Below are 13,841 nucleotides of genomic sequence, written 5' to 3' on the forward strand. Positions count from 1 at the left end.
AACCACTGTCATGTGCCAGCGTGCACAGCCACAGCTGGGAAGGTGGGCAATGAGCACAGAGTATAACAAGGAAAGAGCTGCCATTACAGGAAACAGATGGGAATGAGCTAAAAGCACTCCACACATTTTGGAAAAAGGAGCTCTTTCTAGTTGCAACATGTATGAATGAGGATCTACTACAGGCATGTCAAACTTGCTGCCCGCGGGCCGCATGTGGCCCACAGCGAATATTTTTGTGGCCCAGCCAATATAATGGTATGTAATAAAAATGTAATAAAAATTTTAACTTAATTTTTACAATATCCTGTTATACATAATTATTAATAACGAACTACAGCATTCACTAATGACTAATTACTATAATCATGTTGCATTCATTTCCCTTATACACCTTACACGCAGGCGCACCATTTCTCTCCACTAATACTAGTAGTGAATATTTTAGCAGCCAATTGCCATGTCATTAGTCTTGGACTGACTTGTTTGGTGTGCGCAACAGGAAATATTTTGCTTTCGCAGGACAAGAAAAGTAGGTTTATTTGCGTTCCGCTTATTAATTTGTGCAGTTATTCAGTGTCTGGTGAGTTAATGTTCAAAAAAATATTAATTTTTATTAAAATGTTTTATTTTATGTTAACAATTACTCATTTATTTCAGCCCTTTGTATTCAGCAGGTCTCTATCGAAATAAACCTACGTTTCTATGAAAAATGAAGCTTTTGTTTTTTTGCGGCCCACATAACCTTAAACCTTGCTTATTTGGCCCGTGTTAGTTAGCCTTTGAGTTTGACAGGCTTAATCTATGACCTTCAGAACAAGCCCAGGTTTCTATTTTCTGATCAATAGTGACTTATCGTAGCAATGAATTTCGTTCTCAATTCTGCCTTGTCATTGATTTCATTTCCCCTTCTATCTTAACCTTCCCTTTTATGGCTTCGAATGTGGAAAGCAAGAAACAAACGCCTTAAACCCTGTCCCTCGCAGAGCTTGTGCCTGAGACCGAAGATGCTGGAGTCTCGCAGAGCAGAAGCGCGTCCTGTAAACTCTCAAAGGCAACTAAAGAGAGCGGCACACGCCTCAGCATTTGCATGGGCAGTTCTACAAAGGTGGCTGGTTTACCTTTCATAAAAAATGTTCGAATTTTTCTCCAAAGCTACACAGAGATTAGTTAAGATTGCAAAAATGATAGGAATTTGGAGCTCGCTTCATTCCTAATAAGGAGAAAGCTGTGAACACATTTATGAATCATCTGAGGTAAAAACAAATGATTGTGAAACCCCGTCGGACATTGTCTAAATCTGTCAAGCTCAGTAACACAGGAACTCGTATTTGCAGCAACAAAGTGATGTGGATTAAACAAGCCCCTCCGAAGTTTCTAGGTGGTCAAATGTAGCTAGCACAGGCCAATCAATGCACACACACGAAAGGAGATCACAGCCAAGGAGTGAATCTTGTAAAATGGAAGAAACAAAAAGTAAAAGCCACAAAAATCCTAATTAGGACTCCGGCACAGCCCTTCATTTCACTGCGTAAAAAGCTGGGAGGATGAGGGCTGTGGACATAAAAGGGGCTCTGTAATAAATCTCACCAAAAGTAACCTCCCAGGGTGATCTGATCATGAATTCCTAACTGGGCAGGTGATGGTGAGTTGTCATGCCCCAGGCTTATAACTTCTTTAGTAAAAGGTTTATCTTTGCTTTAAGCAAGCCCTGCCCATTGTTTTTGTGCTTCTCTAGGTTAACACTCTGCCTGGCTGGTACTCAGGTGGTTAGAACATCGTCCTGATACACTGAGGTTGTGGGTTCCATCCCCGGTCAGGGCACCTACAAGAATCAACCAATGGATGTATAAATAAGTCAGGCAACAAATCGATGTCTCTTTCTCTCTCTCTCTCTCTCTCTTTCTCTCTCTCTCTCTCTCTCTCTCTCTCTTCCCCCCTTTCTCTTCCTCTCTCTAAAAAAAATAATTAAAAAATGTGTTTTAAAAAATAAAGACCCCACAGAAGTGTGACCACCCTGAGAGAACATATAATCTTATGGACTATCCTGTAATCCAATCCCTGTCTTGCTTTTCCCCACCTTCATGTAATCCTTTTTCCATTCCCACCTTAATTCCAGATGCATAAAAGAAACTGAAAAACTGTTATTTTGTGGAGCACTTGAGATTTTGTTTCCCAGCAAATGTCGTCAGTTTGCTCAAATAAACTGTGATAAAAATTTTCTGTAGGTTTAGACCTTTCTTATGTTGACAGGATAGACTAAAGATAGTTGATTGGTTTTATTAGAAAGGAGGGAATTGCAATCGTTTGATACTTAAAAGGAGGAGGACTTATAGTTTGTATAAAACCTTAGAAAAGGGGTCAAATTATAGTAACTACATATTAGGACAGTATCTTGATTAAATGGGTTGCTTTATTTTTTGAATGAGGCTTAGCTAATTGCTTAGAGGAGGTAGAAACCGAAATTAACATTTTGGCCATGCAGTGTGTCCCTAATTCAATTTCTCTTAGACAATTTCATCTCTTCATTCTCTAAAGGCACTTAGTCGTCTCCTAAGAAGATATATCCATGACCAACAAGCCCATGAAAAGATGTTCAACATCATTGTTCATTATGATACTATTTTCATGTAACCCAGTTATTAATAACTGGAAAGGAGCAAAGGGAAGCTGCAATTTGGACGCATGCCCGGTAAGGTCTGAATGACTTAAGAACGGTGATTACTTGTTGGTCACACCTGGGAGCAGGTCACTGGCCAGAACGGGCGTGGCCACTGCAAGAGCACAAAATCTGAGATACATCAGCTCCTGAACAAAGATAGTTCCCTCTCTTGGCCCTCTTCTCTCTTGCTGCTCGAGCCTGACTCCTGGCTTGTAGGGCTCTCAAACCCTGCACTCGCGCACATGGCCCACAGCCCTGTGGCCCCCACACTGCTGGGAAGTCCCATTTCCCTTAAACCAGTCCTGGGAAAGGTGCAGCTGGGGTGTTGGTGGAGCTAGAAGCAAAGCCAGTGTCTTTCCACGGTGAAGCTGGGTCCAGTGCAGCATCAGACTAATTCCAGACTTATAGTTTGCATAAAACCTTAGAAAAGGGGTCAAATTATAGTAACTACATATTAGGACAGTATCTTGATTAAATGGGACTTTGGAAACCAAGGGATATAAGTTCATGCAAATAAAGCTTTCTACCACATCTCATGCTCTCGTAGAGGCCTCTGGAAATTCTTATTCCATCAGCACCCCAAGAACCCCACTTCCACTAGCAACGGGGAAATTCCATCCACTCAATTCTCCAATAATAATAATTAGAGAAATGAAAATCAAAATCACAGTGAGATATTCTTTTACACCCATTAGAATGGCTTAAGTAAAAAGACAGGCAATAACAAGTGTTGGTGAGGATGAGGAGTAATTGGAACACTCGTATACTGCTGGCGGCAATGTAAAATAGTGCCTTCGCTTTGGAAACCAGGTTGGCAGTTCCTTAAAATGTTAAACATAGAGTTACCATATGAGCCAGCAATTTCACTCTTGGGATCTACCCAGGAAAAATGAAAATGTGTCTATACAAAGATTTGTTCAGGGATGTTCATAGCGGCATTAATTCATAATGGCAAAATAGTGGAAACAACCCAAGTACCTGTCAGTGGATTAATGGATAAACAAAGTGTTTATCCATATAATAGAATAGTAGTCATCCACATAGAGGAGGGATGCACTGATTCATGCTACGTTGATGAACCTCAAAAATATTACACTATTTGGAAGGAGCCAGACATAAAAAAAAAACAACATGATTCAATTTACTAGTATACGAAATGTCCAGAAAGGGCAAATCCACACAGAAAGGTAAGGGTTGGGTGTGGAAATGGAAAGTAGCTATAAATGGACATGAGGTTTCTTTAGGAGGTGATAAAAATATTCTAAAATAGGTGCAGAGGTATGGAGGCATGGGACAGACTGACATATCTCAGAGGGAAGGGGAGGGAGATGGAAAGAGGTTAACCAAAGGACCTATATGCATTTATGCATAACCAATGGACATAAACGATAGTGTGGTGACAGCCTGGGGTGGGGCAGGGGCTGGGAGGAAGGGAGCAAAAGGGGGATATAATTAGGGGGCATCAGTAATACGTCAACAATTTAAAAAATTAGATTGGGATCTTAGTTGCATGACTCTGTAAATATAATAAAAATCATTGAATTGTACACTTGGAATGGTGAAGTTGGTGAATTTTACAGTGTGTGAATGATATACCTGAATAACATACCTCGGTTTGGGGGTATGTAAATAATATCTCAATAAAGCTATTAACTTGGAAGAAAAAAATGTAATACATCCAGTGCTGGACATTGCTAAGGACTCATGATGATGGTTTACATACCTTCTAGAAAGGCTCTGTAAAGCAGCCGGGAATTCTGTCGGTCTGTTGTAAGCTGTCAGTGACTTGGAGAGAAGAAAACTTCTGGATTTGTATGAAAGCAGCTCTATATTTATTTTATACCAGCAACATAAGTGAATCAAATTCAAGCTGAAGCCAAGCACTGTGCTGGTTGAGACTCGAGAAGATATGAAGCTCAGCGGAGCATCAGGCCTCTGCATTCTGTCAGTTCCCATGATGCCCAAGCAACAAACCCTAACAAGAAGGTAAGGACTACCTGTGAGGTGAACAGAGCACCTGGGGCATGGAGGACAAAGGTCAACTCTGTGTGTGGCGGGTGGGGGTGATGACCCAACAATGGAGGGGAGTGTTGCTCAAAGATAATCAGGATGCCTCCAGGCAAAGAAGAGCCTGGGGAAAACTGGCATAAAAGCCTAGAGGTGTGTTTGGAGTTTAGCAATTATACAGGGAATTCAAGTTGTAGCCAAATAAACTACATTTTCTGGATACCATCATCAAAGCCTCTCCTGGCTAAAATGACTCTGGCAAATGTCCTTAGCTGCTGACTTTACTTTTCTAGACCTGAACTAAAACGTACAATTTCAATCTTCAAAATGCGTAAAGAGGTTATACTGACCTTATACAGTCAGATGACTAACAACTCCCACCGCCAACACCACTCCCTAAGTGTTTTCTAGTGCATTCAGCAAGGGTGGCCACGAATATTTGCCCTTTAGAAAAGTAGGAGGTGGGGAGGGGCGGGAATCAGGGGCAGGATTCCTGCCCTGTAGACAGTAAAAACTGAACCAGAATTGAGAAAGAAGAAAATACACTTTGTGCAAAGCTGCAGGATAATTTTCTTTATTTGCTAAAAATATTAAATATTTGTAGAAAGCATTAGGCAAGCAGAGTAATACTCTTTTCTCTCCCACTCATTTGCTCTCCCTTTCATTTGCTCCTTATTCAGCATTATATTGGAACCCACAGAATGAGGAGGCTAGGCAGATGTCTAGTTCACATTCTCACCTCGGAGTGCGTGCAGCGGGGGAGGTGCAGAGATGCGAGCAAAGCGGGGAGATCCACACAAACAGCGAGGATGCCGTGGAGGAGATCTCTTACCCAAGCAAGAGCACAAGTGGCTGCTTCTGAGGCATAGGAAAGGGGCAGGGAAGGCTTCTCTGAGGAAGGGCCTTTTCTAGTGGGTCTTGAGAAGAGACTAGAATGAGCAGCAAAAGCAGAGCATTCCAGAACCAGGGAAGAGGAGACCGTTTGTTTCCAGACCAGTCTACAGCGACAGGAGGCCAGGCTTTCAGCTTGTCACAGATGCTGCTTCCTAATGACAGGAGAGAGAGACCAACTACCTAGGGCTCTACAGATATCACATTGCTAAGTACGGCTGCAGCCGAGGGCACCCTCTGTGGGCCACAAACCTGACTGCTAGCAAAACATTATCTTTGCACCTGCAAAGCCAAATGTTCCTGGGGTTTTTTGGTTACACACAGAAGTTTTAAAATAATAGCACCAAAACCTCAAAGATAAACATTTAAGAAGTTAGTCTGCTCCTCCTCCGGACATTTTTAAAGAGTTCCTACAATGCACCCGGTACAATTTGTGTACTCCAAGCCATCTAACAGCCCAACAAGAAGAGAGTTTATTCTCAAGACACAGATGAAGAATCAGGCTCAGAGAAATCAGGCCTCTTGCCCAATGTTACACAGAGTGTATGTAGCAGAGCCAGGACTGTCTGCCTTTAAATGCCACCAGCATATGGGAGCAACCATTTCACTCTACAGTGTAAACACATCTTTAGATCATTTGTTCACCATTCTCTACAGTCAGCAAAAGTCTGAAATGCACTGACTCCAGTTCAGTTGGGCCTAACCCTTCTTTTTTACATCCCTATGACCACTCTGCAACTGCTAACCTGTACCTCCAATCCCCCAACCTCTCCCACCCAGCCCCCACCTCCTCACATCGGGCAATCACCAGGCTGCTCTCTGCATCCATGAGTCTGTTTCTGTTTTGTTTGTTCATTTATTTTGTTTTTTAGACTCCAAATATTTGTGTATGTTTTTATTGATTTCAAAGAGAGGAAGGGAGAGGAAGAGAGAGATAGAAACATCAATGATGAGAGAGAATCATTGATGAGCTGCTTCCTGCATGCCCCCCACTGGGGATCAAGCCCACAACCCAGGCATGTGCCCTGACTGGGAATCGAACCGTGACCTCCTGGTTCATAGGTCAATGCTCAACCACTGAGCCACACCAGCTGGGCTCATTGGTCAGTTTTTAAATCTTTAAATCCGAGAAACACAGAAAAATGAAACAAAGCCAATGAAAGTCACCAGTTATATGTATAAATGTTACCTTTTATTGAGTTAAACACAATACATTATTTAAATTTATTTCACCCATTTGTTTTTGTTTCTTTTAATGTGGCTACTAGAAAATCTTAAAATTACATTTGTGGCTCACATTATATTTCCACTGGGTGTTGTTCTAGGTCTCCATGAGGCCATTTCATTTGTGAGGTGTGTGTTTTTTTCCTGGCCTATTACTTCTTTGAGAATCCTAGTTAGCCCACAGTCACTGCAGTCTACTAGAACAGTCTTAGAAATGACCAAAACAAATAACTCATACCTCAATTAGAAGGTCCCGTAAAACAGAAATGACCCACATAGCAGGAGTAACAATTAAACAAATGGCCACCTAAACTTCCAGTTTTCTCCCCTTCTCATGACCAAGTCCTGCACTCTGGCCACTCCAGGTCCTACAGGAGTCAGCTGTACCAGGGATGGGCCACAGCCTCCAGCCAGTATCCTTCCTACATGTGACACGCAGAGCATTTCAAGGGCTCACTCTTTAAAATTTCTGAAATACATGGAGAAGTACATTTTTTTTTCTAGTGTGTTGCTAACCTGTAACTGCCAAGCAGAGGTATAAAAATCCAGTTCCAGTAGGTAAATAATGCTAAGAAGCAAGGGCGTTACTCTTTTTGTCCAATAAACTGATGAGATTTAGGATCATGGTCTCTCATTTGGCCCAACTCTGGATAAATGAGTTTCTTCCACAGTCGTTCTCCAGCTTCTGCTTCTACATATACCTTGGGCTTATTCACCACTGAGAAGCTATCCATTCTAACCTCAGGCCAATGGGTTCTTCTTTTATCTCCTACCACTGATCCTGGATTCTTCTTTCAAAACTAGAGTTGGTTCAATTTCTCTCTCACAAGCAAATCTTTATGTAAAGACAGTGATACCTCTTCAAGCCTTTTCCAGATTAAACATCTTTTTTGTTTGTCATTCATAATTTCTTTAAAAAAGTAGGATTTGGCTTTTATCCTTCTTGGCTACTCTCTTTGTATTGTCAATGACTCCCCTTAAGATATGGTGCCCAGACCCAAACACTATTCATCACATTTGGTCCAAGAAACACATCAGAGAGAAGCAGGGCTTTTACTTCCCCTATTCTGGACATTATAATTCCATATCAACGGCTATATGGTCAAACCTCCCCCACCTCACTTTCTTGAGCCTTGATTTCTTCCATCACTATTTAAAAGGTAACAAAAACACTGACTCAAAAAGATATATGCACCCCTATGTTCACTGCAGCACTATTTACAATAGCCAAGATAGGGTAACCACCTACATGTCCATTGATGGATGAATAGATAAATGTGGTGTAGCCCTGGCCAAGTAGCTCAGTTGATCAGAGCATCATCCCAATATGCCAAAGTTTCAGATTCCATCTCTGGTCAGGGCACATACAAGAAGCAACCAATGAATGCATAAATAAGTAGAATAACAAATCAATGTTTCTCTCTCTCTCTCTCTCTCTCTCTCTCTCCTTTCTCTCTCTCTCTCTCTCTCTCTCTCTCTCAAATGAATAAACACTTTAGAAAAGAAAGAAAATGTGGTATATTATTCAGCCATTAAAAAGAAATCTTGAGAGAGAAGACCATGTGAGGAGGCAGCATCTACAAACCAAGGAAAGAAGCCTCAGAAGAAACTAACCTGCCAGCACCTTTGTCTCTGATTTCCAGACTCCAGAACTGTGAGAAAATAAATTTCTGACATTTAACTCACCCCACCTGTAGTACTTTGTTATAGCAGCCCAAACTAATATACCAAATATCACTGATTAAAAAAAAAAAGAAATCTTGCCATTTACAACAATATGGATGGACTTAAGAGCATTATGCTATATGACATAAATCAGAGAAAGACAAATACCATATTATCTTACTGATATGTGGATTCTAGAAAAAAAGAAGCCAATTGAACTCACAGACACAGAGAAGGTACTGGTAGTTGCCGGAATCAGGGTGCAGGGGGCATTAGACAATGAGGGTAGGGTGGGAGAAATGGGTGAAGATGGTAAAAAGAAACAATATAATATTATGCCCTAACTGGTTTGGCTCAGTGGATAGAGTGTCAGCCTGTGGACTGAAGGGTCCCGGGTTTGATTCTGGTCAAGGGCACATGCCTGGGTTTCAGGCTCAATCCCCAGTAGGGGGCATACAGGAGGCAACCAATCAATGATTCTCCCTCATCATTGATGTTTCTATCTCTCTCCCCTTCTCTCTTTCTTTCTGAAATCTATCTATCTATCTATCTATCTATCTATCTATCTATCATCTATCTGAAATAAAAAAGACATTAGAAAAAGGAAGAAATAATACAGTATTATTACTTAGAGTCACCATACTGTACCTTACATCCCCAGGACTTACTCATTTTCAAACTGGAAATAAATAAGTCCTGGGGATGTAAGGTACAGCACGGTGACTCTAGAAAATAATACTATATTGAATATTTAAAACCTGCTAAAATAATAATTCTTGAAAGTTCTTATCTCAAGGCCCAACCGGTATGGCTCAGTGGTTGAGTGTCACCTATGCACCAGGAGGTCATGGCTCAATTCCAGGTCAGGGTACATGCCTGGGTTGCAGGCTTGATCCCCAATAGGGGGTATAGAGGATGCAGTTGATCAATGATTCTCTCTCATCATTGATGTTTCTATCTCTCCCTCTCCCTTCCTTTCTGAAATCAATAAGTTCTTACCACAAGAAAAAAAATTCTATCCTGTGTGGTGATGGATGTTAACTAGGCTTATTGTGGTGATCATTTGTGATATGTACAAATATTGAATCATTATGTTGTACACCTGAAACTTATATAATGTTATGTCAATTATGTCTCAACTAGGAGCCCAGTGCATGATTCAAAATTGCGCGGCGCCGCCCACCCTCGAGTCGCGGGTCAGGCCCTGCTTCCCTCTCTGGCCCTTGAAGCAGCCGAGGCCGCTGCTGATCAGGCCCTCCCCCAGCGCAGGTGCGAGGAGGCCCCTGCCACCCCGCCCCCAACGCTGTGTGCGCAACCTCCTCCTGTCATGTCGACCAGTTATGGCATCCCAGCTAATTAGAATATTTCTCTATTATATATATATAATATATATATTATATGTATATATATATATATATATATATATAGAGAGAGAGAGAGAGAGAGAGAGAGAGAGAGAGAGGAGAGAAAGAAAGAAAGAAAGAAAGAAAGGACATTGTTTTCCAGTGGTTGGGGGTAAATAAAAAGCTTTGTAAGTCTATGAAGCTTTGCATACTAATATCTAAAACTAATGGCTATAATGAACAGTTAATAGCCTGGCTATTCCTGAGAATATCCTGGAGACTGAACACATAAAGAGGCTAATCCACTCAGGAAGTCAGGCCCTCTGGGAAATGGGCCTGGCCTTGCATAGCTTTAAAAGCTCCAAGTGATTATAGCATGTGTCTAGGGTGGAACCACTCATCTCAAGAAACCAGGAGCCTGATCCTCATATTGATTCAAGTGACTTTTCCCTTGACCCTTGACTCCGAATTTTTTATTTTGAATTGAACTGGCAGAGTTGAATCGGTTCACTGTAAACAACTTGAGATCATTGGCATTATTTGGAACTTGGGTCACAGGGAAAGAGGAGTTAATTTAGTAACAGCTGGGACCTAATTGAAAATCAAGTTAAAAAGAACATCAGGCTTAGGAGACCTGGTGTATAATTGGCAAGGTCACTTACTAGCTGGGTAATGAGCACATCGCGTAACCACACCAAAGTTTCTTTGTCTATAAAATGAAGGCACTGGTCTAGAAATCTTTAAGGTGCTCTAAATTCTGGCACAGTTTCAGGACAGAACTTGCAAATGAAAAATTTAAAGTTGTACCCTGCTCTATTTTGAAAGGCTGTGAATTTAGCCATAGGAGCTTCAACAGGCCAAAAATATGATTAAAATGTTCAAATTGTCATTCAAATTTAATTTATAATATCTATTCCTGATTATAAGCGCATCACACTTAAAGGAGAACTAGGTTTAATCTCATCTGCATAGCCAGTGTTCCCTCAGCCCCCTGCCCTGTGTCAAGGCTGCAGCACATGTTCGAAGTGGGTCTCTGGGCCCAGAAAGGAGCCTGGGATATCAGCAAAATCAAGCCAGACGGTAGAGCTCTGCCACTGCCCTGCTGACCACTATGCCTTGTTTCCTCATTTGTAGAATGTCGATAAGGCATTTTAAGTTAACATTTGAAACTGGAAAGACCTTTGAAACATTTTTTTTTTTACTATATTTTAAGCACTTTAGTCAATATTGACCGTGCAATGTGAATGCAAAAGTTAAGAGACGTACTTACCAGGAATCCTATTGAGGGTCACCCAGAAATGTTCATCAGGACTGTAGGTGTCCTTGGACCAGGACAGTAGGTCAAGTGCATGCTGGTCTTGGAGGACGAAGTTAGCGAATTCCCTTGTGAGGGCCACATAGGCAGTGCCAAAGTAAATGGTCATGTTGTGAGGAGGGGAAGTTTTCAATTTTTCTGTTTTATGCACATAGGAATTTTTTGTGTCTAATATTTCTCGGTGGACATATTTAGTCCGTCCAATAGCATGATCGGGAGGCAGCACCCCCGGGGTAATGTTTTTCCCTTTGAAGCCTTTCAGATACTGAACTATTTCCTTGTTGGTTTTCAGGGGGAAGTCTTGCCCACAGGTGTTGATGGCGTACTTCCACGGGACCTCGGAGGCCACCAGGTCTCTCAGGCAGTTCAAGTCCGCCTGGAGCCTGGAGATCCCACCATAGACAACCGGCTCCATCTTGGAAGCCAGAAAGGCATTTGGGAAGCATCTCAGCAGTTGCTCCACCGCATCTTTAAATTCAGCTGTTGCCTTTTCGTCCACATGGACGCAGTAGACATTTTGGGGCATGTAAATAGCTCTGAAGAGTCTCTCGAAAGTAGCAAATTCTTTGTGGATGGTCATTGAGTAAGCCAAAGGGAACCCAGCCTCCTCCTCAGAGAGCGTTTCTGTTATATAGTGACTCTGAACCATGTATTCATAACAGGCAGATCCACTGAGGGTAGTTTTCAACGCATTCTCTGTTAAGTGAAAAACCTTCTCCTTAAGAATCTGATGACAGGTTTCTGCTAAGAGCGAAGCATTGGTAAGAGACGCCCTCAGAAGACGTTTCTTCTCCCAGAGCTTGTTATTGTAAACAAATACGAAAATCAGGGCCGTGACGAGAGACACACTAAAAAGACAGTGCTTCCAAGAGCCCATTATTCAAAACCAGGAAATGAGTAAAATGTCTCTTGAGAGCTGACGAGAGTGGAGATAAATATTTAACTTACATTTTCTCCAGAATCCATTGTCATCCTTTCGGTACATGCAGTTCTGGTGGGCTGTTTCATGCCCTTCCAGTGGATCGTTCTCGTACTTTTTCTTTCTTCCATTTACAGCTGTGTTGCATTTCCACCTTTCTTTTATGCATTTCTGAAGTAATTCCTTTGGATTTGCTTTGCTCAGTCTCCCACTAATCAGCAACCCGTTCCTACACAAAAATAAGTTGCCTCAGGAAGGTTGTGATTCCAGTGTGCCCACCTGTCCCCATAATAAAATCACGAAAGGGCGAGGGGCCACCCTGCGAGTCATTGCCACAAGACTTCAAACCCGGCCTCTTCTCGTGGCCAAAGGTTGTCAACTGTGTCAGCTCCCCAGCTTCCTGTTAATCATTGCGCTCAACTGACTGAGCTTGTTTGCTTAAACCGCACTGCCAAGTTAAAAGCGTCAGTTCTAAGCATGTGAACACCGCCTGGAGAGATATTCTGTCAATAAATATTTAGTGCTTAAAAATAAAATATTTAACTCTGTCTTTTTCCACACGCACCCCCCATCTCCATATTGGCTGGGCACGCTATAAAGCAAGGCATATGACTGACTATTGAGTCAAATCCTTTCCAGGACTTAATTTTCTCTGCTGTTAGATAAGGTCTTTTACAACACACATTAGCAAGCTTACCTCACCACCTAATTTACTCCACAAAGTGACTGGGGTACTCTGAATAACAGCTTTTTTTTTTTTTTTAAGCCAAAAAAATCAAGAGCTCGTCATCATCCAAAAATTATGTAGAGGCTAAAGCTGGACGTCAAGTTTATTTCACCCAAGCCCAGATGGGATACAGGAGAAGCAGCCTGATGCCTGCGGAGGTAGGAGACAGGAGCCATCTCAGTTTGGGACCATCCAAAATTGAAGAAGAGAAGGTCCTTAGATTCAGATTTATAAACCCTTTCAATGGAGTTTCCTTAGCTGAAAAAAAAATGAGGCTATGTAATTTTACCACCTTCATAGGTCAGTTGTGAGAATAAAAATGAGATCGCATATAGAAAGAGCTCATAGCCACGCCCAGCAATAAATGGGACAACCAGAGAAGAGGAAACAAGAAACTCTCTTCACACCACAAGTCGAGAAAATAACACAATCAGCACCTCTCGGAAATCTTCTCGCTCCTCCCTTACTTCTTCCTCTGTGAGCCCGTGCCAATGAAATCATACATCGAGAATAGCATTGACTAGTTCTGTTTTACGTGGTAGTTAGCTGCAAAGGGGTGTGACTGCACCCTGTGCATGCCTAAAGAAGGGGCGCATTAGCTCTGAGCTCACTGTTCCTCCTCTGTGTCTCGCTCCCACAATTGACTTCACATACTAGGCAATCAAATATTTACCGATCAAGTGCTCAAGTTTTCATTTCCCTGTTTCCCTGAGCACATTAGTGTGAGATTCCAAGTACTAACAATTTACAACCTACATTTATATCTGTGAGTAGAGGTGCATTCAACTACCTATTTTCCCCAATATATCTTAATTATAAAGACAACATAATATTACAGAGAGTTTATAAACACAGTGTTTTCATGGCCTGTACTCTCATTTACCTCCTGCCCAGACACATACATATTTTTATTTTACCAAGAAGTCAGGGGACATGCAAGTTTGCATCATACATTTTGCAATTCATATCATAGCACAACTTTTCCATAATGTTACTCAGTCTTCATTGGGCATTGCCTTCACAATCATTACTTTAGAAAATAAGGCTGAAGTTATTATTTGTTGTTTTACCCACACCCGTTAAAAAGATGG

General features: G+C 41.7%; 1 protein-coding gene across 1 annotated transcript in view; it reads right to left on the bottom strand.

Annotated features, from left to right (window-relative positions):
* The window catches only part of GCNT2 (glucosaminyl (N-acetyl) transferase 2 (I blood group)), a 97,561-nt gene extending 85,147 nt beyond the window's left edge, over positions 1-12,414 (bottom strand). Inside the window, exon 1 of the mRNA XM_070405742.1 lies at positions 11,060-12,414. Within this exon, the coding sequence (XP_070261843.1) occupies positions 11,060-11,981 (922 nt within the window). The 5' untranslated portion in view covers positions 11,982-12,414. The remainder of the gene's footprint in view (positions 1-11,059) is intronic.
* Positions 12,415-13,841: the final 1,427 nt, after the last annotated feature.

The sequence above is a fragment of the Myotis yumanensis genome, unplaced genomic scaffold (assembly GCF_028538775.1).
Source record: "Myotis yumanensis isolate MYYU_CA2020_CCGP unplaced genomic scaffold, mMyoYum1.0.hap1 SCAF_2, whole genome shotgun sequence".
NCBI lineage: Eukaryota > Metazoa > Chordata > Mammalia > Chiroptera > Vespertilionidae > Myotis > Myotis yumanensis.